This window comes from Polypterus senegalus, chromosome 6 (genome assembly GCF_016835505.1).
Source record: "Polypterus senegalus isolate Bchr_013 chromosome 6, ASM1683550v1, whole genome shotgun sequence".
Lineage (NCBI taxonomy): Eukaryota > Metazoa > Chordata > Cladistia > Polypteriformes > Polypteridae > Polypterus > Polypterus senegalus.
In genome coordinates, this window is record NC_053159.1 from 80,319,681 (window position 1) to 80,346,020 (window position 26,340).

The 26,340-nt window shown below is 33.7% G+C and overlaps 1 protein-coding gene across 10 annotated transcripts in view; it reads right to left on the reverse strand.

Annotated features, from left to right (window-relative positions):
- The window catches only part of LOC120531205 (tensin-like), an 801,530-nt gene that overhangs the window by 94,287 nt on the left and 680,903 nt on the right, over positions 1–26,340 (reverse strand). For all 10 annotated transcript variants that reach the window (XM_039756405.1, XM_039756402.1, XM_039756406.1 and 7 more), the window contains 2 exons: positions 22,598–22,663; positions 20,518–20,634 (listed from right to left, as the gene is read on the reverse strand). In XM_039756405.1, coding sequence (XP_039612339.1) covers positions 20,518–20,634; positions 22,598–22,663 — 183 coding nt within the window. The remainder of the gene's footprint in view (positions 1–20,517; positions 20,635–22,597; positions 22,664–26,340) is intronic.

The window sequence follows — 26,340 nt, forward strand, 5'->3', positions numbered from 1 at the left end:
ATAACAAGACTGGGTTAAAAGCCCAGCCTGCTCACTCTACACATGTTCTCATTGTGTCTGCATGATTTATGTTCTGCTTCCTTTCAGCACTGGAAAAAGAAGTGCCTTTTAGCTTGACTGGTGACTCTAAATTTGTACAAAACAACCGATTTCAAGACATGTATGTGCTCTGCAATAGGGTGGAATCTCTATCATGATACTTTAGTGTCTTGTGTATAGATAAGCTCCAGCTCCCTGCTACCCAGAAATTGAACTAATCAGGAATGAAAATGGATGGATTAATACTGTAAACAACAAGGGGTACATAAATCTAGAGCATCTTTACTTTGCAAATAAACTGTAGTAACGACTGTGCAAAGGGAAAACACACAGCATTAAATGAAAAGAAACTAAAAACCCTGCTTCCACCTTGGAGTTTGCTGATTGCATCTTGAACTTATAAGAGGTGAGGTGGCTTGCCTGCTTGCCCACCTAATAGTACCATGGTACAACACTATCATTTACCATCTCTTTCTCTCTCACACACACACAAACACACAGGCTCCTCACTTCGCTGTCTCCATCAGCTAAAAGTTTGTTCTTCCTGTCTTAGACTCTGATGGTAAGGAAATCTAAAACCCCTGCTTGGAATTACTTGTGGAATTTATTATGGTTCTCTTTTCCAGAGTTCCTTGCAATAATGAGCTCTAGCTCTTTTTAAAAGGGCCAGCCTTTACTCCATAAGCTGCAGTAGTGTTCCACATACAGTTTACTGGGAACCCTTGCAGTCACCTACTGACCAGACGGACTCTGACATAGATTAGGTTATTTATTCCCGGACATACATTTCCCAGATTTACTACAGTTGGAACATTTTATGCCAATGCAGATTTCTCCATGTGTCCTAGGTTCCCTTGGGTTGCTGCCAAATCCTATCACTGGCTTTTTCTGTATTTCCATGCCTATAATGACCCTGTTCACCTGCACATACGTCTCATAATATATAATTATTTTTAGTCTCTAAATAATTTTTAATACATCTATTGTGGAAACATAATGTCATTCACAATTCAGTTTCTTAAAAAATATATGTTTATATACTTTGTGATTCTTTTAATGATATGTTGCAAAGATTGCACGTGAAAAGGTGCACACCAAAATCTTAACTTTATTGATCACTTATGATACTAAAAGGTATGCCTATGATGGCAATTTTGGTCAACATCATCATAAAACTTCCCCAATGGACTTTCTCATTTCCAGACACTCAGTGAATCCACACATTGAAACTTCATTATTGACGCAAGGATGATCCAAAACACTTTCACAGCTATTTAAATAGCTATTTATGTAGATGGGTTTTACTTTGTAAATTACTCTATGCCTATTTATGACATTCTTGGCAGACAGGTTGTACCACTAAGCAATAATCTTGTATCGACTTTTTAGCATTCATTTTTTGACTAATAGATCAATTGTTCAAGAGTTTGATTTCAAAACATTTCAGTGCAGTTAATAGTATATTAAAAAATGTCACCTTATTCAGTCAATTTGTTTTTGCGTTTTACTCTTACTTGTTTAAAAACTATATCCAGGGTGTATCATCTCATAATGGTAGTATACAAAACAAAGATTTTCTTTCTTTTTTGTTTTTCCTTTTATGTAAAGTATTAATAGCATAACTCAATATTTTTCATAATTGATTCTAAGTTGTTTTCTATTTTTCACTCTGTAGAACAGTGCCACTTTATTGAATAATTGAATGATAATTGACTGACTGTATAACTGACTGATTGCTAAGGGGAAGTTAGACTGGGAATAGTCCTCCTCTCCTAGGTATTGTATTTGAGTTCATGATTTAGATTGGTGTGCCTATTTTGGTGCTCACAGTAGCCAGGTTGTTTCACTCAGCATTTTACAGATTACTATTTACAAAGGTTATCTGATGATAGACTCCATGCTTTAGGAACGTTAGGCTTGAACCGAAAATAAACAAGTAGGTGCCAGATTTGCCACATAACTGACCAACAAAATTCATACAGCAGGTCACACAAAAATGTTCATGTGGAGTAGCACAAATGGCAGGCTTGACAGACACACAAACTGTTCTCAGAGCAATTTCTTCAGACAGCTTTTGTAAGGCATAATCCAGAAATCAGTTACAAGGTTGTATGATGTAAAGAAGACAAGTAAACTAGAGGCAGGAAGAAATACAATATAAAGAGAGTCGCAGCAATTCCAAGTCATAATAAAAGTATCTGAAAAACATTACAATCAACTAAGCATTATTTTAATAGAAATTAAATGTCTGCAGTTAGAAACACTAAATGAATAATTTCCTGTATACAGCATTTAATTCTGCAGTTGTGTTCATTGTTATATAGTAGAATTGCACTTCACTAATGTTAAATTCTTACTGTATTTATTAAAAAAAAAACTCAGCATATTTGCTGTTCCGAGCATATAACTAGTCAGACCATAATGTAGTCAAAAGAGTATATTTGCTAGTGTCCTGAGGAGACAATTAATGTGACTGCAAAACTTTTTTTTTTCTGAAGCATGGTTCTAGTTATGGTTAAACATCAAATAGCTAAAAGTAGCATGTAATAAATTCAGAATTAAAAAAAAGAATCTGGGGCTTATTCACTAATTACGAAGACTGTGTGGAAGCAAAATTAGATCTTGTTAAGATGTAATCCAAAAAGAAAAAAAATATTTTAAAAAATCCTTAGAGGGATGATTTGCATGAAATAGTTTTTATAATATACCATTACATTGGCAATATTGCTCTTCAAAAACAATGCTATTTTACTGTTTATATAAATAGGTATTAACGTAAAACTTGCTAAAAAGAAACACAAAACAACTTATCAACATAATATAAAAAGTAAACTGTTCAGCTAAACATCAGCTATCATGTTTTTGTCACTGATATACTCCTGGACAGAACAGATATTTGTGTCTTGTGCATTTCCTTTGCCAGGACAATGTGACAGAGTCTCTACTGAAAAAGATAGCATCCTATGTTTTGGTGTGAACATTTAATTTCTTATCTACCACATCAGAGTCTGCTGGTTGGTAAGTGTCAAAGGTAATAAACATCACTGTCATTGTTCTAATTTATTAAGTGTAAGAGAAATGAGAGCTGCAACTAAATGAGTGTAAATTCTCATCACATTACACACATTATTACCGAATGATTACTTCAAGCCAAACAGTGCAACATTTCTTTCATATACTCTAAACACCTTGCTCATTAAATGACTAGTGGTTAAATATTAACTGCAGTCTTAATAAACAAATTAAAGCAGTTAAACAACAACATCTATAGCTGCTGTAACTTACAAATCTCTTGTCAGAACTGCAAAAAAAATTGCCAGAGATTAATGGCATTTTTACAGAGCCAAAACATAAAAAACAGGAAACAATCACAATTGTTTCAGTTTCAGCTTATTGTGATCACTTGCCTATATAAAAACTAGAAAGAATTTGTTTCATTTTCGTTTTTATGATATAAACAGAATAGAAATTAACATTCCTTGAAGATATGCTGCTTAGTGCAGGGATATAAACACAGCAAGGTAGTAGGCACACATTTATAACTCAGCATGAAGAATCAGCAGAATTACTAATCACAAACAACTAAATTTTTGGCCAAGTTCATAAAAATAACAAAAACAAGCTAATTAAAATGTCACTCTGCTAAACCAAGCAATAAAGATGTTCCCAAGCTAGAACATATATAGAAAAATAATGTAAAAGTCTGAATTGTATTCTTGCTGCTTGTTAAACATCACTCTTTCTATTATAAAATGTCAACTTTAGTTTTCCCCTACAAAGAAAAGTGAAAGCAGCACTTATGAGAAAGACAGTGTACACACACTGAGTCACAACTTACCAGCAGATAGATATCAGCATTGTACAAAATACTTTGGGAAAGATTCTTCTTAACACAAGTGTTTTGACATACAACTAACAAATTTTGAAAGGATTACGAAAGTCCTAGTAGGTACAACAAGACTATTACTGCGTTTCCGTCCACACTGCTGTTCCTGCTAGCTGCTAACCCTCTCTTGTCACTGAAACTGATTTCATTTGAACTATTCCAAAAATGCTGCAGGCCATGCAGTGGCCAAATATGGGAAGAGCAACTGTAAACAGGGCTCACACTTTCTTTCTTTCAACATAAAGTATTAATATCTTAACTCAATGTTTGTCATGCTTGATTCTTAGTTGTTTTCTATTTTTCATATATTTTGCAATATATAACAGTGTCCCTTTTATAAGTTCAAAAAAAATTAACATAAAATATCCTAACATATACAAGTAATATCTTATTCACTTTTGGGCTATTAGGTGTTTTACATGCAAAACGTTTTGTTGTCCTAAAAGTTCAACAGCATAAATAAAACTGTCTTGCTTTATTTAGGTGATTGTTACAATTTAAAGATATTTATGCTTTCAAATGCAAATTATTATTATGTAGTATTCAGCAAATATAAACATAGAATGTTTATTTAGCAGATTCATCACTGATTATGCCATCTAGTGACAAGGACCTCCACAAAATATATTTCATATTTTAAATGATGTGTAAAATTGTTGATAAAACAGATCATCTTATTTACCACAATTTGTGTATTACCTACTATTACATTCAATAATCTTTTTTTTTTTTTTTAAATAGGACATAATGCAAAAAACTTACTTAATCACATTCAATATGGGGGTAAAGCCTTTATCAGCAACCCTGGGTGCCACTGGATGGCAAGTAGGATTGAAACAGCACACTAATCCACAAAGCAACACTTGACCTTATGGGGCCAATTTTTAAGATCCCAGTTAACTTAACATGCATGTTTTAAAACTGAAGTACTCAAGAAAACAAAACTGTGCTGACAAAGGTAGAACATGCAGACTCTAAGCAAGGCATTGGGGATTGCCACCAGGTCTACTGAAGTTAATGTCTGAGCCATCTTTGTGCTTGCAGAATAAGTTCTCGTTGATTCAGCCTCATAGGACATATACTGAATTAAACCATGCTACAATTGTTGCAGTATTTAAAAGTACTGGCTATTCTATTTGTTCATATTTTTGAAAATATTATTTATAAAAATATTTTTTTACTTGCTTCCAGATAGGATGACAAAAGAGGTTTTTGTTTCTACATCGGGATTTATACTTTTATAAAAGCAGAATCCCATAAATGTGTTTACAAAAATCACAAATATAATCAAAAATTATACCTCCATTTAAAAGTACTATGTTGAACTTAACATAAACATTGCATAAATTGCTTTTTTTTTCAATCAGATTAAACCTGAAAAAGTACATAAGTGCATAACAATGCGAAGTAAAAGCTGGGGAAATGGAAGACACTGAGGTCAACAATGAAGTGCTCTATGGCATGAGTGTAAATGAATACTGTTAGCATTGTTTCTAATGCCATTCTTGATGGTTTTGCAAACAAAAGCCAGTGGGTTTTGTTTCTTAAAATAAATAAGGAGATCAATCCCTTGTTTGCATGCTCTACATTTTAAAGGGGGCAACTATTTTGGTACTCAGAATGCAGAACTGTTGCTCTTTTTTCATTCCTATATTAAACTTGCTTCTGTGCCACATTCCAAGCTTCCCTCTACTGACAAGAAATACTGTTGCGAATTGAAAGATGTACTGACAAAACACATTATACAAATCCTTTACATTAGCAAAGCCAATATTTAGCTGAATATAAAAGAACTAGAGGTCTGCCTATGGGTTTGCTCACTATTATACTGTATTGCATACTGCTTTAGTGTAGGTTTGTAGCACTTCTCCACAGCAACAAAGCTTAAAAATGTGCCTAAAACAAACAAAAAAGAAAAGTTACATGACCTCTGCCATTGTGTTTTAAAAGTACAACACACTTAGACTTCTTTATTCCTCAACACCTGGAGCAGCACAATCTTCATCATCATGCAATGGTCTAGCATACTGTGCTGTAAAAACTATTGAGGTCTTTTTATTTGGCCTAGCTCTTGTATATTGTTCTTGCCATCTTTTCTTTATTGAAGCCAGTTGTTCAATGTCACTGTTATTCTTCAGAATATTTGCCTACGCTGGTACAAAAAAACTGATAGAAAATACTGAATTTCAACTCATATTTCTTTGCATTTATTCTTTGTCACACATGCATAAAACAAAAATAAATTAATTGCTAGGTAATGTGCATGTGAATCATATTTATTACATAAACAGAGGATACCAACTGCTACTACTAAAATACTGTATGACAGTATAAATCAAATACAGCGATATTTTAATTTTTTTAAAGTATCATAATATGGGAAGCACGAATAATCAATTCACGTTACACTTCTGTTCATAGTTTTCAACATTCAAAATGCAACAACAATAAAGCTATTTGTATTATTTTCAGCCTTGGAAAATGTACTATATTTCTGTTAAAATCATCTAAATTATTAACGATGATGCTTTGAAGTAAATGTAATTAAACAAAGTTAATGTTGTCCAATTCTGAAAATGCACCCATAATGGCATTTTTCATATTATTACATACAAGCAAACAGTTCACTGTACTCTGTAATGTGACAATCATGAGCCTATAAGCCTATAATGATTAATAGCTATATACAGTATTTGCACATTTAAAATGTTAATTCACAAAAAAAAAAAAGAAAGTTGAAGGATACTATCATTCAGATGGTGGGAATGAGGCCAAGACAGAATGGAAGTGGTTTTGAAGATTAACAAAACAAAAGAGGAATTGGTGGTAAAAAATAATAACAGATAATGTTAATTCAGCTATTGTCTGAAGTTAGTCAAACTAAAAAGATATTTTGAGACAATAGAAAGAATTGTGTCTTCCAGAGGTCATACTCCGAAGAGAGGTCTGTTTAGTCAGCATTCTTATCATAGAAAATAGTTGATTACAGCAAAATAAGCTTTCCCAATAGTAATGCAGGTTGACTGCTGGGCAGCCTAAAACTAAACTAATACTAATAGAAACATAGAGTACTTTCTCTTCTAAGTTCCCTTAGAATGCTTTTAGCAGCACGTTCAATCATTGCAGAAGCTAGGTGCATTTTGCAAATCCAGTAAAATACATCAATACAACAACAATTTAAGAGAATTGAATACAGATCAATATAATGAAGCAAAGCCTCAGATTAAGTACATCATGGGTATTTTATTTTTCTGTTATAACTAAAATTCATCATTTTTTTTTTTTTTTTAAATGTAGAACTTCAAGATTGCCTTTTCGCACAGTGGTCCTCTAGTCCCTTCAATGCAGTTAACATGCTGGAGAAAGGTAGCAAAAATATTAATAGTAGTGCCTGGCTAACTAAATACAAAATCAATGGTGTCAGTCAGATAGAAAATTAATCTTGTAAAATGTAAAATTAACCAAATTTGTAAGTGAAGGTTCATTTATTACATTTAACATTGTCTGTGCTAATTAATACAAGGTGGGGTTTGTAAAATTTATGGAATTCTTATTCTGCTACTATATATGTTTGGATCAGTTTTTCACTACTCTGTTGCTTCTAGTAAAATTTAGAAAAATAACAAACTGTGGAATGGCTGCATTTATTACAGTTTTGTGTCTGATTATGCTGACTGGCTGTTTTTAACAAACTCCATCCAAAATGACTTATTCATGCATAATCTTAAACCTCTGCCAAGTAAAGTTACACTCAGGAACAATGAGAAGTGTAGGATTTAATGTGCCAGTATGTATTCAGTGTGAACACTTTTTTTAAACACTGTGTATTCAAACATTTAATGGGAGTCCTTCATGATCAAAAACGGGTAAAACTAAATTACACATTGATTTGACCTGTGTCTATAAGAGTTACCTGTCTGGCCAGTAAAAAAGGAAGACGTCTTGGAAATACTTCTTTTCTTTTTTACCACTGGCAATTCGTTATAGTTGCTCAAATTAAAATGGCTTCTACTTAGTAGATATTGGTTGATTAATACAGGCCTTTGATATTTCAGAATGCATTGTTAAATTTTTGACTTTGCATTTTTGCATTAAGTACATCATAGACAGACACACCTGGTGAAGGATACACAGTCAAAACATATCCATTATCTTTCGTTTTCAGTTGGGAAATAAACTTTAACCTTTTTCCTGTTAAATTATAATTATGTGTGTGTGCTGTTTGCATACCTGATAGTCCTATTTCATTTTTTAGAGTTTGTTCTTCAAATGATGTACATTAACTTTAATTTTATTTACAAACCTAAGCATTGATATTCAATGAGCAAATTTTTCAGCTTCAGCTTGTGATTAGTTTTTCATATTTACTTTAATAGCCTCCAGTTTTGATATTCCTGCTTCTGATATGAAGAATTAAGAGAAATATAAATTAAAGCTATTTTTTCATCTTGACTTAATATAAATCAGATTTTTGAGTACAAATAACTGGTCTCATTCCTTTCCTAATTTTAAATGAGATGTGGGTGGAGTGGAAGTTATTTCCACATCCACAGCTTAGTTTTCAAAATTTTCATTCAGTGAAGAAATGGCTGGTTTAAGTACCAAACACACATGTGGCACACATTAGCAGCTCAGACAAATTAAACAGAGATGGCTGGGGTGGGGCCTTCATTTTTTTAAGATTAGAAAATATAAATATCAGTATAAAATTAATATTTTTCTAAATTTATGATTCAATCATTTAGTCCATTGGTTCTTATTACTAGACTAACCTAACCGCACAGAATATAAAGATAAATGAATCAATGATCTAATCAATTAATTAATCAATCAATGTAAATAAATACATCTCGTCATTCAGTATATCTAGTCCAAAATATAGCACATATTTTAGGATGACAATAAAATGAGCTAGATATATGCTGCCAAACGTAATCTTCTATGTCTCCATGATCATTGACAGGCTTCCCCTTTCAGTTATAGTATATGGGAGATGATGAGGGGCCCCAGGTTCCCTGACCTCATAGCAAGGCTGAAATACTGGAGAAGTGGGATAGTTTTACATGGCATCACTGCCAAGAGGACGACTGACGCCCACCTATTTCTGACAGTGCTATTTACAGCTATTTATTACTGCCATCAGAACTTGTCAGACAGCTGAGGTACAGAAAAGGCATATACCAGAAAACATCAATAAAATCCAAAAAGCAGTGAAACATATCAATCAGAGATGAAAAAATGTAAGAGACCTAAGAAAATAAAAATAACCTCATGGTAAATACATAATACGAAGTGCTGAAATGATTTTATTTCATTGCACTGTTAAATCGCAAGCTCATTAAAGTAAAAAATATAACATGATGCTCTTAAAATTCAGGGTTGCAGTAGAAAGAAAAAAAACCTTGGATAAGTACTGGATCTGTGGTGTATCCTGTGGAAAACCACACAGAGACAGCACACAGGCTTCACATGCCCAATGACTGGGTATGGGATTAGAACCCAGGATACCAGGTCTATGAGGTACAACTATTATATTTTACATTTGTCAAAAACAAGCAATTTATCAGCAAAGAATAAAGTTCAGTGATCATCATTACAAATTCCATTACACTTAACTCAAACAATACAGTTATTGGTCTTATTTTATTGAAAAACATATTTCAAGATTTCTTATTTCATAGTTCCTTTATTTCACTAAATTACAATGTTGAGTAATGCTGGTAATAAGCCATGGGTATACTCTTTGGTTTAAAAGCATGGACTACATTTGAAGAATTTTAAATACAATGTTTCACTGTTTGTTCTCTTTATATCTGCTACACTTATTTTAAAAAAATCTGTCAAGATATTAAATAGTTACTGTTGTACCCTCACAGACACATATACTGGGATTGTCTGTTAGTAGTTTTTAAGTGTCTGTGTGGGGGCTTCCATACACTCTCCCAAAAAGACATATTAATTTAATTAGTGTTGAGCTAGTGTGACTGTGCTTAAGGTTGCTTCTTGTTTTGATTCCAGTGTTTCCAGGATGAGTTGACTCTGAACTCTTGCCTAACCCTATTCGCTTTAGTGAGTTTCCTTTAAAACATGATACAACATTATGCATTTAAAAAAATATTTTGAAGTACACATTTGCTTTGACCATTAATGACATGACTGAAGTGGTTTCTCTTTTAAATCGATTTGCTGAATATAGCAAAAAATTCATGCAGTACACACTGTAATATTTAAGGTTTTGTACAAAGCTTGATTAGAGATTATTTTCTCAAAGGCAAATGTGAAACAAAATGTGTGTTCCCCATTAATTAACCTGTGCTCTTAGAATGGGCTGCCCTCACGATATTTATAAAAAAAATGGGAGTTTTTAAACATGAATTGCAATTTTTTTTTTATTTTTAAGATCATTAAAAATGGTCATTTTACAGTATGGCTGAAAAAAGTAGAAATCCGTTAACCAAAAACCTTTGGGCCCTGTATGTTATTTTCTTTAAAAGTATGTTTAATATGCGTAGCATTAATTATTCAATAAAATGTGTATCTTTTATAAAAAAAAAAAAACATCCTAAAGTAATGACTCATGGAAAAGGGCTACCAAAGTATGTCAGTATGCGTTTGATGTCAAATTTGAACAGTTTAAGCATTCCAAAAAAAATCTAACAATTATTTATTCCAGTGTCTCCAAAAATCCAAATATCAATTTTATTCATTAACTCTTTAGTTTACCTTCCTAATATCTGCAATTGATGGTTTATGTCAAAAAGATTGTCTTGAAGTTCTCATTATGTCTATTTTTTTTCTCTGTTAGTATGTGTAGTTGTATTGTATCCACAATTCACTTTCAATATCAATTCAACAAACAATACCTATAATAGTAAATTTAATCCAACATTCTACATCAGATGCTCTTATAAAATTATTTTACTGTTACAGGTTTGCTTTCAGTTTGTAAAATATACCTGTAAAAAAGTGTGAAACTCTCCAAACTGCAACACTAATAAGAATTTCTTTTTTCAACTTTTTTTTTTTTTGTATTTCTCTGACTATTAAATAACAGTAATATGAACAAAACAAATGTCATTAAATGTCTATCTTCTTCTTCACGTCAAGTCATATTTTGCCTTTGTGGTCTACTTTTCCATCTCATGCTCTCTTTAGCTAAACTTATTCGAACGGCAGCATTTATAATCCCTTCTCAATATCTATTTGCATTTCTTGTATCGTTTATCCAAGCTTAATAATGCCTTTGTTATTCATTCAGCTTTCAACTTAACTCATGTCATTCAACACTTCTAAGATTTTTATTTTTAAATCTGTGTCAACAGCTTTTGTTTTTTTAAATCAACAATTAGTGGACAGAAGAGTGGCACAGTGTTTACTGCAGTTGCATCATAGCTCCAGAATCCTGGGTTCAAATTCCAGTACAGGCACAGCCTTTGTGGAATACCCACATTTGTACTCTTCTTTTCTTCTCACATCCCAAATGTGTAGTTTAGATTCACAGGCAGCTCCGGACCAGTTATAAGCTCTGGTCTGAATGTGTCTAATTTGCACTGAAAACTCTAATCAGTTACTTTTTCCATACAGCTTTATGAAGAACAATTTTTTATTAATCCTGTCAGTTTAAAGCATAAGCAAAACAAACAGAAAAATTCATCCATCACAGCTAACCTGCACATCTTTGGTCTATGGGAGGAAACTGGAGCAACCAGAGGAAATCCATGTAGACGCAGGGAGAACATGCAAACTCCACACTGGGAGGACACCATGCTGCCCCAGATAGAAATATATTGAGTGCTGACTCAAAAAGAAAAAATAAAGGTCTTTGCATTTAACAAGCAATTGGATCATATTGTTCACAGAAGTTGAAATGGTGTGTGGATGTTTTTTGTTTTCCCTTGAATGATAAACAGAATCAATTTCAAATGTAACATAAAATGTTTAGTATTTGAACTCTGAGGCCAAATTCTTTATGTTGTTTTTGATTAGAACATAGCCCACCCACAAGAAGAAGTCATTCATCTTCATGTAATTACAGAGTCCAGCTTGGTTTGGGATGCTTCATTATCTACTGTATAATCTATGATGACTAAACAACCAACATACAGAAATACAACTTTGCTTTTACTCTCATTAATCCTGCACTCCAAATGAGCTGTCAAAAGAAAAAACTGCACAACTAGTGAATGCATGAATATAAAATATATTACATCACATTCTAGGTGTCGACATAAAGATTTCAATCAAGACAGCTTGTTTTTAATTTTCTATGGTAAACAAGAGAGATATACAATAATAAAGGCAGACATGTTGTGCTATGTAATAGCAGTGCAAAATTTTAATAAACTGTGTGTAGATTTTCAGTGATGGAATTATCTACACTGCATGCACTCTGAAAACAACCACTTAGTATTTAAAAATTTTTAATCAACATACTTGGTCTGTATCACTCACTGTCTGTCAACATGAGATCCAACAGCAAGTTTGATTGCCCAGTTTACTAATGTATATACAAATTAAAAACCTTAAGATAATTTTAGCTATACTCTATTGTTCAGTCCTCAAAAATCTATTCACTACATCTGATTACATCAGATTGATATACACAGTGAACATTAAAAAATACAAATATATTTCTCAAAAGCATGTTTCTTTGTTGCTGTCCTGCATAACGTCACACTTAATTCTTAGACACACACTTCACACGTTTTCAATTAAGTCACAATTCAGTCACTAAAATGGAAACTTTTTAACCTGTTTGAAATAAGAATGCCTAGTTAGTGTATTGAATAATGTTATTGAAATAATTTACCCAAGGCAGCAAAGAAAAACATTGTTTGTCATCCTGGTTATCCAGTACATCTACTGAAATTAATGCTGGAAAACCTGCACTAAAACAGAGTGAAAACATTGTGAAAAATAAGCATGGCCTTTTTTCATTTTCTATTCGAGAGCGATGAGTTCAAATGACATCATTGTCAAGATTACTATATAACATCCTAACCTTCATAATCTACATATATCAATAAACCCAGCTGTAAACATTCAGAAAAAAATAAAAATGCTTGTTTTTCCATTAGTAAAAGTGAATTTTGGTAAGCATTGTTGGTATTTATATAAATATGTACTGATCTATCTCTTTAATTCTTGTTGACATACAGTATACAGTTGATTCATAATATTCCTGCTCTTTATCAGGTGCCTTGTTTGAAAGATGGAAGATCAAAACTTGATAGGTTGTCACTGCCGGCCAGAACTTCCTCTCAAATATTATTTCTAAACTTTGTAATAGCTGTACAATTTTAATTTCAGGCACAGTTTCCTTTTTATTTCAAATATTGCCATTTAAAAAAATTAAAGAGTATTTATTTTTAATACACAAAACTCCAAATATTTAGAAGTACATAAAATAAAGTCATACAAGTACAAAGGGTAAATTTTTAAAAATCACCCATAATAGTAGATTATAAAAATGTAAATATATAAAACAAAAGACATTAAATGGACTAAAGAGATTCCTAAAAGAAATTAAATAACTTTTGCCCATGGTCATGTGTATTGCTTCCAATCCAGCTGGGTTCAGACTTTCCTTGAAGACAAACTTCTTTATGATGCATCTTGGACCTGTTTGTACATCCAGGCCTTTGCCATTCAACCTATAATCAAGCAACTCCAGTTTTGTTTGACTCCTAGTTTGTATCAAGCCTTTGGCCTAACTGACATAACTATGCATTTCCTCAATTACTTTAAATTTTTTGTGAACGTTTTACTTTCTGCACTTAGTCAATATCCTATATGTAACAATTTACTTTGTAAGATGTCCGATAATAAATAACAAATTATGCCCAAATAAAAGAAACATATAAATATACCAAAATAAGTATTACAATTAAACTACTAACTACACTTATAGGTCAATTGTTGCTACAGGTATATGTAAAACACTTCCACGTTTATGGATAGGGTTAGCTTATCCATAAAGAATTTAACTTTATATAATCTTAAATTCAACTATGATCAATGTTTTACACTAAAATGTATAAAACATACAAATAAGATTAAATTTCCCCACCTAAAATAAAACAAAAAGATCTTTTAGCTGTTTGTGTCTCAGGAAATGTGCTTCATAAGCTGTGATCCGATTGTTGTGCTAGGTAGCATTGTATATTGTAAAAATCATAAAAAGATTATGATATCTACAACTTACATATTTCAGGACAGTTATTTACAAGCGCACCACCACAGAAATACCATTCCCAATATAAGATGAATGTCCATCAGTTCTTGTGTCAAAAATGTAAACAATGAAGGGAGAGGTCAGTTGAATTTTTTCTGTTAAATGGAAACAATGCATTACAAACTACTGCTATTGTTTCTACCAAAATTAATTATAAATATGTAAATGTTATAGTGTTTTTTTCCTGACGTGAAGCACTGTCTGCTTTACATTTAAATTGTGGATGTACATATCTAGTTTGCCATTATTTAAACAGCCATTCTTAATCTACTGTATATATATTGCTTTGGTGGAAAGAACTAAACTACACAATTATGACACTTATTTTTTTGTGCTTTTTTTTTTTATAAATCATATAAAATAAGTAACAAACACGCATTTGGCCCTGATTCCAGAGATGCTAACAGTTATAACTTATTAAATATATACTTTAAAAAGTCTAGAAATTTTTCATAAAGCCACATTTTTGTGTTGTTAAAACAAAAATTAAAAAAGTCTAATTGTCACAACTATAACAACTTTTTTTTTTTTTAAAAAAGCAGCAAAGTAATTTGAATAAATATTACAGATACAAAAAGGCATTTATACAATTAAAGAAAAATGATTTAGCTTTAAGATAGTCACATACTGCAGTACAATTTGGGCTTCAAAGTTAATTAATCAAATGTAGATGTGAGTGCAGTAGGTTTCCAGAATCAATAAAATAAATAACTTGCATATGTGTGCTTTCTCTTCTCTTTTCTCTTCTATAAAATTATGAAGTTGGCAATAGAGAATAACAGTGTAAAATATGCTAATATAAAAATGAAGATGCTGTTAGAAGAATCTCTCCCTTAAAATTTACTACTATAAAAATTGAGAGGCTGTTGGAAGAAATCTTTTTCTTATTTAAACACTACTTTTAAAAATACTAAACTTAGTGATATACTGCATAGGCTGTTGGAGAATTAAATTAGTGTAATCCATATGAATCACATTGTTTTCATTTTATGGAATTCTGAAGGAATTCCCTTTCATTCTTAAATGCAGCAGCCCTCATGGATCTTTACAATGGCCGTTAAGAGGTGGATTTGGAAATGGGACACTAACTTTATTTGTATGTGGACGACTATCGGCTGAATTTATGAATAGAATAAAAATTGTCTTGTACCTTAGTGAGAAAAAGTGCTTTGTGAATAAAAATTAATTGGTATTAAATTAAAACAAAATACAAATGTTCTTGTAGTAGAAGGTGATTAAAGAAATAGTAAATGAATACTGACAATACTTAATTTAATTTACTTGAAGTTTAGATGTCTGAATCCTATCATTCCTAAATACCAATTATCAATCCTAAATCTTTGACTCAGATACAAATAGTCTTTAGCTATCACATTTCCACATTTTTGCTCTTAAAATGATACATTTTGGCTTGGTTTACCAATCTTTGCAATTTTGTTCTCTTCTCAGTATCATGTGGTAACACCTTTAATCAATGCCATTTTGATATTTATAAAGTAAACTCGACTTTATTTAATTGACACAAGTCCAGACTCATGTGGATTCCTTGCTGTCAAGAATATGTATTACGCATCATAACAACTAACTCATTTTAACAGCTCAAACACTATTACCCCACTCCCTTTAGACAGCTACAGAAGTTCCTGTGTTATTCCTACTGGGAATTGTAGTGTTTACAGTGTACATCTATCTCTATATATAATCTTCATTTGGATCTTGATCTTTGTTTGTCCACGAATGAATTAGAAGAAGAAGCACTAGATGGCAGTAGAGAGACAGCTAAAACATAGGCATTGCATTAAGAATCTCCTCCAGGCTTATACTACTGAAGACTGTAGTACTACAGTCACATCTCAAAACACAGACATTCAAACTAAACAAATTGTTGTGCTTTAAATTAACTAAAGAGATCTTCATTTAGATCTTGATCTGTGTTTGTCCGCGAATTCCATTCATACATAGACCACCTTCCAGTTTAGTACGTTGTTGTTACTCACAGATGTCAACAATGTGCCGGAATAACGAAAGAGGTGGTGGACAGTGTTACGCAGGTTAGGTCCTGAGGCCTGGTTAGAGAATGAGTTTGCTGAAGATAAAAGGTACGTGCCTACGTAACATATGAATGAAAGAAAGACAGTGGGTAAAATGAATGACAACGAAACAGCACGTTCCAGAAATTATTATTGTTACGTTGTAGCCGGTGAGTGCTGCGCATCTCACAGTTGTACCGTGGCTTGCTCACATGTCAGTGAAGTGATTTTCTATTTATGCTTTAAAGAGCCTGGATACCTATGTGTCCCCCTTTTATAACCTTTGCTCCGTGTATATTGCCTTACTCTTTGGATTGCCACAAAGCAACCTGCGAGATTGGAGAAAGGATGAGAAGACATTGTGAGAGGAAACGATAGCGTCGTGAAAACGAGACGGACTGTGAACGGACAGAAGCAGAAATGCTCCTACACCACCACATAATTACTATTTGGACAGTGATTCCGAGTAGGCCGTTCCTATCGAATCAATGTCCAAGAATTTCTTTTGTAATTTTGTTTCCCTTATAAAAAGTCATAATGCTGTGCGACGAAGGGCCTAGTTCACGACTGGCAGCATTTCAACAGGGAGCCCTTCACAGACAACTTTAACACGCGCAACGTAGTTGGGCACACATGGCTAGTATATATATATGACCACAATGTTTGTGGCATTATTCCCGTGGTTTTGTTGCATTCCCGTGAGAGTATACAGTGTAACCTGGACTAAAGTATATGTTTACCTCCCTGTGAATAAAAGATGATGCTGATCTGAACTTTCAGTGCAAAAAGTTAACCAGTAACATTGTGTAGCGTCTAATCCAAGGGAAATTCATAGCTATAAATATACAGTGCACCCCCAAAATTCGCAGGGGTTATGTTCCTAGAGCACCCGCGAATTGTGAAAAACTAAGAATTTTGAATGTGGTTAAATAAATGCCTATTTTCGTTGTTTAAACCATAAATATGCCCCAAAACACTTTAATTTAATTTCAAACTCAGCTTAATACACTACCTAAAAATAAAGAATGTAAAGGTAAACCTGTATACTGTACTGCTATGTCTCCCGCAGTGTTAGAATGTAAAATACTGATGTTACCGCTATATGTACTGTAATTCATGCAAGCGCATTTTTATTGCTAGAAGCCTTAGACGGTGCAGCTGGCTTCGGCGTCATCTTGGGGCTTTAACCCTTAAACTGTCACATACATGGGGGTTAATGCATCCCTGGACACAAAATACCTTTTTGCTGCACTTTAAGTAAACATCACAGTTCACAAAGAAAAAATGTAATTTTAATGGAACACATTTTTTTTTCATGCAAAGAGCATCACAATTACTGCAGCACTGGTCATTTTATGCACTGCTAATGAACTGTAAAAATTATTTTAAAAACTGCTGGAACAATATGTACAAAGTGCAACTGGCGCCATGGATGATACTCCATGGGTGAATCACTGAGCCAACTGCACCTGAACTGGCTGCACGCAAGCACACAGAGGTAAACGCTGTGAGGCTGCAGTACTGCAGGGTGTCACGCTTGAGTCACAGAACTGCACAGAAACACAGGTGACTGTAGAGACAGGAACTTTATTCAAACAAACATGTCTCTTTCAGAAGTAAAAGGAGCTCTGCGTGCAGTTAGTTATCGATTAAAGAATAGACAAACATCATAGTGGAGCACAACTCCCAACAGGAGCAGAGAATGTCTGGGGGAGGAGAGAGAAACAAAGCAATCAGCCAAAAAGGACAGGTGCTGTTCAGGCTTTTAATTAAGTGTGGCGTTGCGTGAGAAGTCCAGCAAGTAAGGGAGCAATGTGAAGGTAATTTATCAGAGTTTTTGAAGAGGGGGTTTTGAGGAGCGTCTGTCTTCTAGGGGTGCATTCAGCCTCCCTGCACACAAGGGGCTGCCACTAAGATTAACATCGTGGAGAAGAGGGTGATTTATTTATTTTTATGGTGGAGATTCCAGGGACGCACCCAGCCTTGACCCAAACCACGCACACTCACAGAGACAAAAACAAAGCAAACCGATAATCAAACAGCAAATAAAGAATGTAATGAAAACAAATGAAATAAGAAAACAACGATACCACCCCTGTTCCCCTTACGGCAGTTACACATTAAATACAACAAAGCACAAACAAAACACACACAGTAAATCATGAAAAAGTTCATGAAAAATGGCAACGGATGAAATGTAATGAAAATAGATAGTCCAGAGATCTGCACGTTGAATGGGAATGTACCGATAGTCCTACCAGTAGTTCCTGAAATGGTGAAGACGGGTTCAGGAGCGCTCCTTTCTTTGCAGGATGGCCATGAATCCACACACATTCCTCATGTACACAGGCAGACGGCAGACAATCCAGATGCACAAAACGATCCAGGACAAAATGAGTAAGTACAGGTAACCCAACAGAAGGCAGACAGACAAGAACTTGAAACACAAATTACAAAAACTTTGTTTTTGCTTATGGTCACCGGCCCACTTTTTAAAAGCCGTGCTGACATCCTTTGACCTAAACAGCCCCAGCACCCTCAGCAGAACACTAATCAGAGCCACTGCAGGGACTGCTGGGAGTTGCAGTTTCAAATTCTATTGGCTACTTTCACCATCCCAAGCCGCAGTTGCTTCCTGTTCTCTCTACAGTACAGTATTGCCACGAAAATGTAGAGGAGATTTGCGGTTAACAATTATTAATTAGCTTCTAAGGAAAAGTCCACGAACTCTAAACCGTGACTTTGCGAGGGTCTACCGTATTGTTTTTCTAGAAAACATGGCCCTCAACTCTAGTCATGATCTATGAAAGACTGACTTTTTCATGTGAAAAAAATAAAATAATTAATGGACAGGAAACTGTGATGAATTTTAAGACGTTTGATTAACAGTGCTTTCTACGTAGTCAACATTAATTATATAAAAACAATACATTAATAAAAAGTTGCTTCACACACACAAAAGAAATATTTTAAATACCTTTCAATTTAATATTTTATTCTATTTATTTACTGAAACCACATAACTTTCCAAGCCAGAAATGTTTAGGACAAACATTTAACACTTAATGCCAATAATCTGCAAAAAATACTGAATTGTGCCCTTTGTTTTCCTCTGCCTATGTCACTTGTGGCTTTGCTTTTGTAAAAGAATAATAAAAACATTAATTGCCTTTTTATTTACAAAGAACTTTCAGAAGTGCACACAGTTGTAATACAATAAAACATGAAAATTTTCAATGGATGAATATAATATATGTATATTTGGTCATTTCATTGGAATTTGGGTTTCCACTGTTCTATACTCCAAGTTAATGTGTTGGTGTTTGACTTTATGATTACATTGCAGCATTACACATACAGTTGAAATGAAGAAGCGGGCTATTAAAAACTTGCATGTTCATTATATTTATCAATGTGAGAGATCAATGAGACTGAAGCGCTTGTTGGCTTAAGACTTAAATAATGATAATACAGAGCAGTTTTCAATCCAGCTTTTTAAAATGCATGTCTATGCATCCTGACACACTCTCAGATAAACTATATCTGTATTTGTAATCAGCACAAAATTGGAGAATGATCTGAAATTCACAAAAACCTCTCAAATAGTGCCCAATAAACATCTTAAAAAGTTGGACCTGACATTTTGCATACATGTAGTGTGGTGGGAGACAGGTACAATCACAACACACCATAAAAAGCAATTAATCTGGTTGCCCACAGAAAGTTTTACCAATATAACTTTCTATTAAGCTTTCGCAATATTTCACAGATTCGTTTCCTGAATGGTTTTAATTTAATCCCATTGAAAACCGAAAGTTATAACCTATTTCAGCAGCACCATTTGAAAAACTGGAAAACAACCTTGGTAGAAACATGAAAACCACTACAGGGCACGCTCTTCCTCACATATTCATGTTACATTAGGGTCAACTGCAAGTTGACAGTTAACCTATAACACTTGTGTGTAAGATATGTCAGGAAGTAGGGGTATTGTGAGGAAAGCATAAAACAAAAGAGACAGAACATGCAATGTCCACAAAGATGGTGATCAGCCGAGACACTGATATAGGTCTGCACTATTTCAGTGCCCTCCTATCATTGTAATGTTTTCCTTATAAACATATCTACTTTGTATCAATACTGCAGAATTAAAAAAAAATAATCTGCACAATTTGTATTTTATTTAGACTGTAATGAAATATTATTAAAAACAAACAAACAAACAAAAAACACAAATATTACTCCACAGAAATTAATGTGATGTAGTTAACAAAAATGTGTTTTTAATGAAAATTACAAAACAAAATTAACAAAGCTGTAATCCTTACCCTCCATTGAGTCTTCACAACGTTGATTGAAATTTTCATACGAGTCCCAACGAATTAGCGGGTCTTGAGTATTATAATCCACAGAAACACTGGGGCCATTTTCAAGGTGGTCCATGCCTAAACAAAGAGAACTATTTATTTTTTGTTTTATTTTTCAATATAATTATTTGCATATTTTAGGCATTAGACAAGAGTTTATTCTATAATAAATAAATTCTGAATAAATGTGCTTTGATGTTAGTCCAAGATATAATTTTGGCATTTTCTTTGAAACGCATTAGCACTTTAATTTTATTTTTTTAGCATTTATTCTGTGAATTACTATTTGGACAGCCAAACATTGACATTATTGACAGAGAGAATTAAAAAATGTAGGTTGCACTTTTATTTTGCTTCATATATACAAATACTAGGTGCGTAATCATTAGATTTTTGAAAATTATATTGAAATATTAAGGGGATATTGAGGATGCATCATTAGTGTTGTTAAAAATTTTGAATTGCAAGCCTATGTTTGGCTGCAAAATAAAAATTTTTGTTGTTTTCAATTTTGCTAAATACAAGGTGCAAAAACTTTAACAAATACAATAAATATACTGCAATAAAAAGATTCAGTGAAATTGTGAAAAACACGTCCCAGAAATAAATGTGGAAAGAAAAAGATTAAAATGTTGTTAGAATACAGTAAAACTTTGTTTCATTCAAGTCAACAAAGCAGAAGAGTTTTATGTACACTTAAAATATCACACAGATTGAATCAGAGAAAAAAAAAAGATTAATGTTTAAAAAAAAAGAATGAAAAAAAAAATCCTTAACTTAAAAATAAAATTAGATATTTCTTCCTTATTGTGATGGCAACATTTCTCTAAAATTTGCTGAACCCACTGATAATTTTCACTGTATTAACTGTAGGGGCTTATCCTAATTGAAGATTTACCCTCAAGAGCAGAAGTATAAATTACATTCTTATTGCAAAGTTATGAGGGCAGGATACTGTTAAAAGGGTCCCACTTTATATAAAAAGGATTCCATGACTGACAGGTGATACTCACTTACACCACCACAGGGTACAAACCCCTAGAAGCCCATTTCTAAATCCTAGGGAGCCCTGATGTAGGCTCAGTAGATGAAGTGCTCATTTTAAAAACGGACTTATTATTTTTCAGTGTGCAAAAAAAAAAAAATGTACAATGATGCATCAATTGTCTAACTTAAATTTTTCATCTTAATGAACTAAATTAAAAATATTGATTTCCAACTACAAATGTTCTAATATCAAGGACTAACTTTTGAACTTGTAGATGTTTTTTTCCTGTTAACCAAAGGTTGTGCACAGATACATTTCATGTACAGCACAGCAATAACCTGGTTGGATTCAGGTATTTACAGGTATTAAAAACAAATTACATTATATAATCCTTATGAAAGTAAAAAAGGGTTATTTGATTAACTATTTAACAGAATGTGAAGTATACTGTATGTGAGGTTTATGTGAAGTAAAGTGATATTTTTCTGCTGTATTGGTGTAAAATAGCTTCTACGTATAAATCTTACACAGTGTACATAGCTAGAAGAGCATTTTATAATAAGTACTTGTGTATAGGTAACTTTGATTATCAAATGTAGACTACAACTACAGAATGCCACACTAGCAAAGTACTTGATGAACTCAAAATGTACAAATCACTAACTGGTAATCACAAAAAACAGAGAATGGCTAAGAATATGCACTGGAATATGAAAGGCTGCTGGTTTACATCCCGTTACTACCAGAAAGTATCCTTGAGCAAGGCCCTTAACATAAAAATTGCTCCAGGGGCGCTGTACAATGGCTAACCTTGCAAACTGACCCCCAACGGTCATGTGAAAAGACAATTAATTTCCCCTTGGGGATTAACAAAGTATATGAAATCAAAAATAAAAAAAAAGTTAAACAAACCTGGAATTAAACCTAACATTAAATAAATTGCTCAGAGTATTCAAAATGTAGAAACAGGAAATAATACAACATATGTGTATCTTGTGATAATGGACTATTGATGTAAGTTAATGTTATGTTTCTCTGTAGCTTTGCAAATACCTTGAATTTTCTCTGGTCCATATGAAAAAACAAATTCTACTTTTCCATATTCAGGAAATCTTTCATCTGTAAAACAAAATAAAAATGCATTCAATGCTAATATTTTAGGTATGATTTTCAATATTTTATTTACTACACCAAAACCCGCCACAAGTGTACTGTATACCTCCACACCTTTTATACTTAGTATACTGAGCTGACATCATCTATAAAGTTAGAACAGGGTAAATCTCAACTGATCTTCATCTATACAATATGCTTATTCACAGCTCCAGATGTTTGCTAAAATCATTCCCAAGAATTGCAGACTTGTGAAAATGTTGACATGTATTCTGAGAGATACTATATCCTATTTTTTTTTTTAAAAAAAAGTTATTTTTTTTTTTTAGATTTTTATAATTGGATCTACAATATAAGCAAATATATAGACACATTTAAGTTATTTATATTTATGCTGTTTGTATTTAGGTTTTAGTTTAAAATAATTATTGCTTAATTCCTACATCTTTTAGAAAAACATATTGCTCAATGGCTTCCCGGTGATAGCAGTTGTTGTCCTAGAGGGAAAATGCATCCTTTAAGTATAAAAATCTAATCTACAAAAAAAAAAAAAGACTGATATATCTATAGAAATAAATCTTTTGAATTTTTTGGCTTAATTTGATGGTATTTATCTGTTTTGTACACTAAGGACCTTATTGAACTTCTTAAGTCACATCTTGTCCTTACGTTTGCCAACCAAGCAAAAATAGCTGAGATGATTTTTATTACATTTTGTATGCAGGTTGCTGTTGGTCACACTTAAAATACAGGCTATATGCCATTTTTACATATTTAGCCAGGAGGGTAGGCCCAAAAACTATACATTATTTCAAAGCAGGTAAGTCAAAGTTCATGAAATTTTGCATGCATGTTACTGTTACTAAACCTTAAAATCTTGACTTTAAGGTCTTTCAAATGATCCATCAAGAAACAGGGTTGTAATGTTTTGGGTGAGAGGATGACTGTGCAAAACCACTGTGTTATGTCAAAACGTTTTTGCCTTTGGTAATGAATCTTGCATATTCTTCAGGTTTTGCCCTATTTACAGTGAAGGCTACATTACATGGCATTGATTTAACTGCAACAATGACAGGGGTTGGGTTTGTTATTTTTGCAGTGATGGGGGAATTAGCATAAAAATCATGCATCACTCAAAAACAGCTATGTCTACTTTCACCAAATTTTGCATTTACTTTTCTGTTCATATAATTTAACACTGGCTTCATGATGTTTTAACACAAAAAACAAATTCTTCACTCATTAGAGCAGAGAGATTTGTAGTTGTGAAATACGTAGTATTGATGATGGGTAGAACACTTGCATTTCAACCAGTAGTGACAAAAGGGTCAACATTTAAAAGTGTTATTATATATTATATATATAAATTTATACAGGCAGTTCAGCTAGTGTACAACATTTAAAATTATTGAACATAAGTAACTTTTACATTTTTATTATTAATATTACTACATTTAATTATAATTTTACACATTGCCTTTCAAACCAGTGCTGGGTATGCTTTGCACTTAGTTTCTGGGCAGCAAGCCTTCTCCACCATGAAGGTTCGTAGCATCTACCTACCCCACATACCCCACATCGATGCCACAAAGGACTTCCTGGCAAGTTGCTCCCTGGGTCTTGATGGATTCTCCCTGTATTCGCTTCCCATTTTTTGGTGTCCAGTACATAACGATCCGGGGTAGGTGGTGGTTGGGTAGGCACAGATCATGGCCAGCCAAATGCATTTAGTGAATGGATTTTGGTCAGCCTCAGCAGTTTATTTAGCTGGAAAACCATGCAGTTAGTGCCTTGATCACTGCAGGTGATATGCTTTTGGTTATTCTGCACATTTTGCCAGCATAGGTTGTGGTCGGAAGTACAATGCCAATGAAGAGTTGATCATTACTGCCTGGTAAATTGATGCTGAGGACCATTTCTACCATTTTTTTAGAAAACAGCCATGCCTTGGCCAATTTTGCTGCATTTAGGTGCCTCCATTCTACATAATGGTGCTAGTGAGGTATATAAATTTGGTTTTCTTCTTGAGCTCACCACCACCCACAGTTAAAAGAGTTTTTATTGGCATGGTTCACTCACATAGCTTTGGCCTTTGTGCTGCTGCTCTGTGGAACAGGTTGCATTTCAGCCATGAGTGTGACGTTATTGACCAAGTCCAGATCAGCACAGCAGCCAAGGCAGGTTCCTAGAAGCTGATCCTTTGGATCAATTGTCACCTGTCGCATGGAAAAGCCTACTGTGAGGATGAAGACGAATGGCGACAAGATGCACCAGTGCTGATGGCAAATTCATCAGTGAACCTAACTTGCAACTGGATGCAGCATGCTTGATTGAGGTAGAGACTCTGAAACACATCAATGTAGCAAGTAGGGATGACTGACCACATAAATTCACGATTAATGATATTGAAATTCTTGTGAAACTGATAAATTTAATAAGCACCAGCCAATGGGTATACTACAATTTGATGATATTCCATAAGATGAAAGTTTGTTCAGAACACGATCAGCCACAACAAATGCCAATTTGTTTCTCACAGAGTAGCTCACCTACCATGTCACAAAGTTGTTGGTGCAACACTAGACAGAATACTAGACAGGAATGGATGTTATCTTTCATGTGATAGCTTGATGATGACGCCCTTTACTTACATCTTTGAAGTGTTCCACCCATTGTGTGTCTTGTTCCTCAAGCGCGAGGAGGATCTTGCTGTTCTGATCTATGATTTGGGCCACTGACAGTTTATCCACCTCTGGTAAGTTCTTGCACATTGTACTGCAATGTTTTGGAGTCATTTCTTCACCCGTCTGCATGAAGCAGTCTTGCCAGCTCAATCGGCATCTATGCTTGACTGTTTAGTCCAAAATAAAGTACGTCTCGGCAGCTGCTTCTTTCTCTTCCAGTGTAATGTTCTTGCATGATTTTATAGCACCTTGGCTGTTTTCCCATTTATCAATCAGTATCCATATCCTTCAAACCACCATTTCCAAGTTTTCTATAACCAAAGTCTTGAAGTTGTTCCATTGGCCATCAAAATCTAAATCGACCTGGTAAAGCAATGACTCCAGTCAAGCTTTGGTCTGGCCATTTCCATGTCCCTTAGTTGCTCCACATCCAAAGAGCACATGATTTAACTCTTGTGGTATTTCTACAGTCGTAGCTGTAGGCTCTCTCTCAAAAGATGGTGTTTGGATCCTATGTCTGCTTCCTGTAGTACCCATATATCGTGCAAGCCTGACCACCACCACCTATTGATGCAGATATAGTTGATTTTGTTTGTGATGACGCAGTTGATCTAAATATTTTCTTATGGATGTCTTTGTACAGAAAACAGGTATTACCAATGCAGAGATTGTTTGTGCAACACTGCCTCAGTAATCACACACCATTGCCGGGATGTTGAACCATTGAGTCCAATTAAGCATTCCAATTAACTCCTCTTTTTGTCAAATTGAATGTTCAAATCCCTGAATGAAAAGAAGAATGATATTGTGGGCTGGGATGTTAGTTAGCTAGGATATCTGGCAGCAGGTCATGGCAGGTTTTTCTGTAACAAGGTCATCTTCCATTGGGGCATACACTTAACAATTGTGATGTTTGAGTGTCAAGTGATGATACAATCATTGTTAGGATCCCATCCAATCAATAATTGTATCAATCATTGATTTTCACATTTGTTGCTT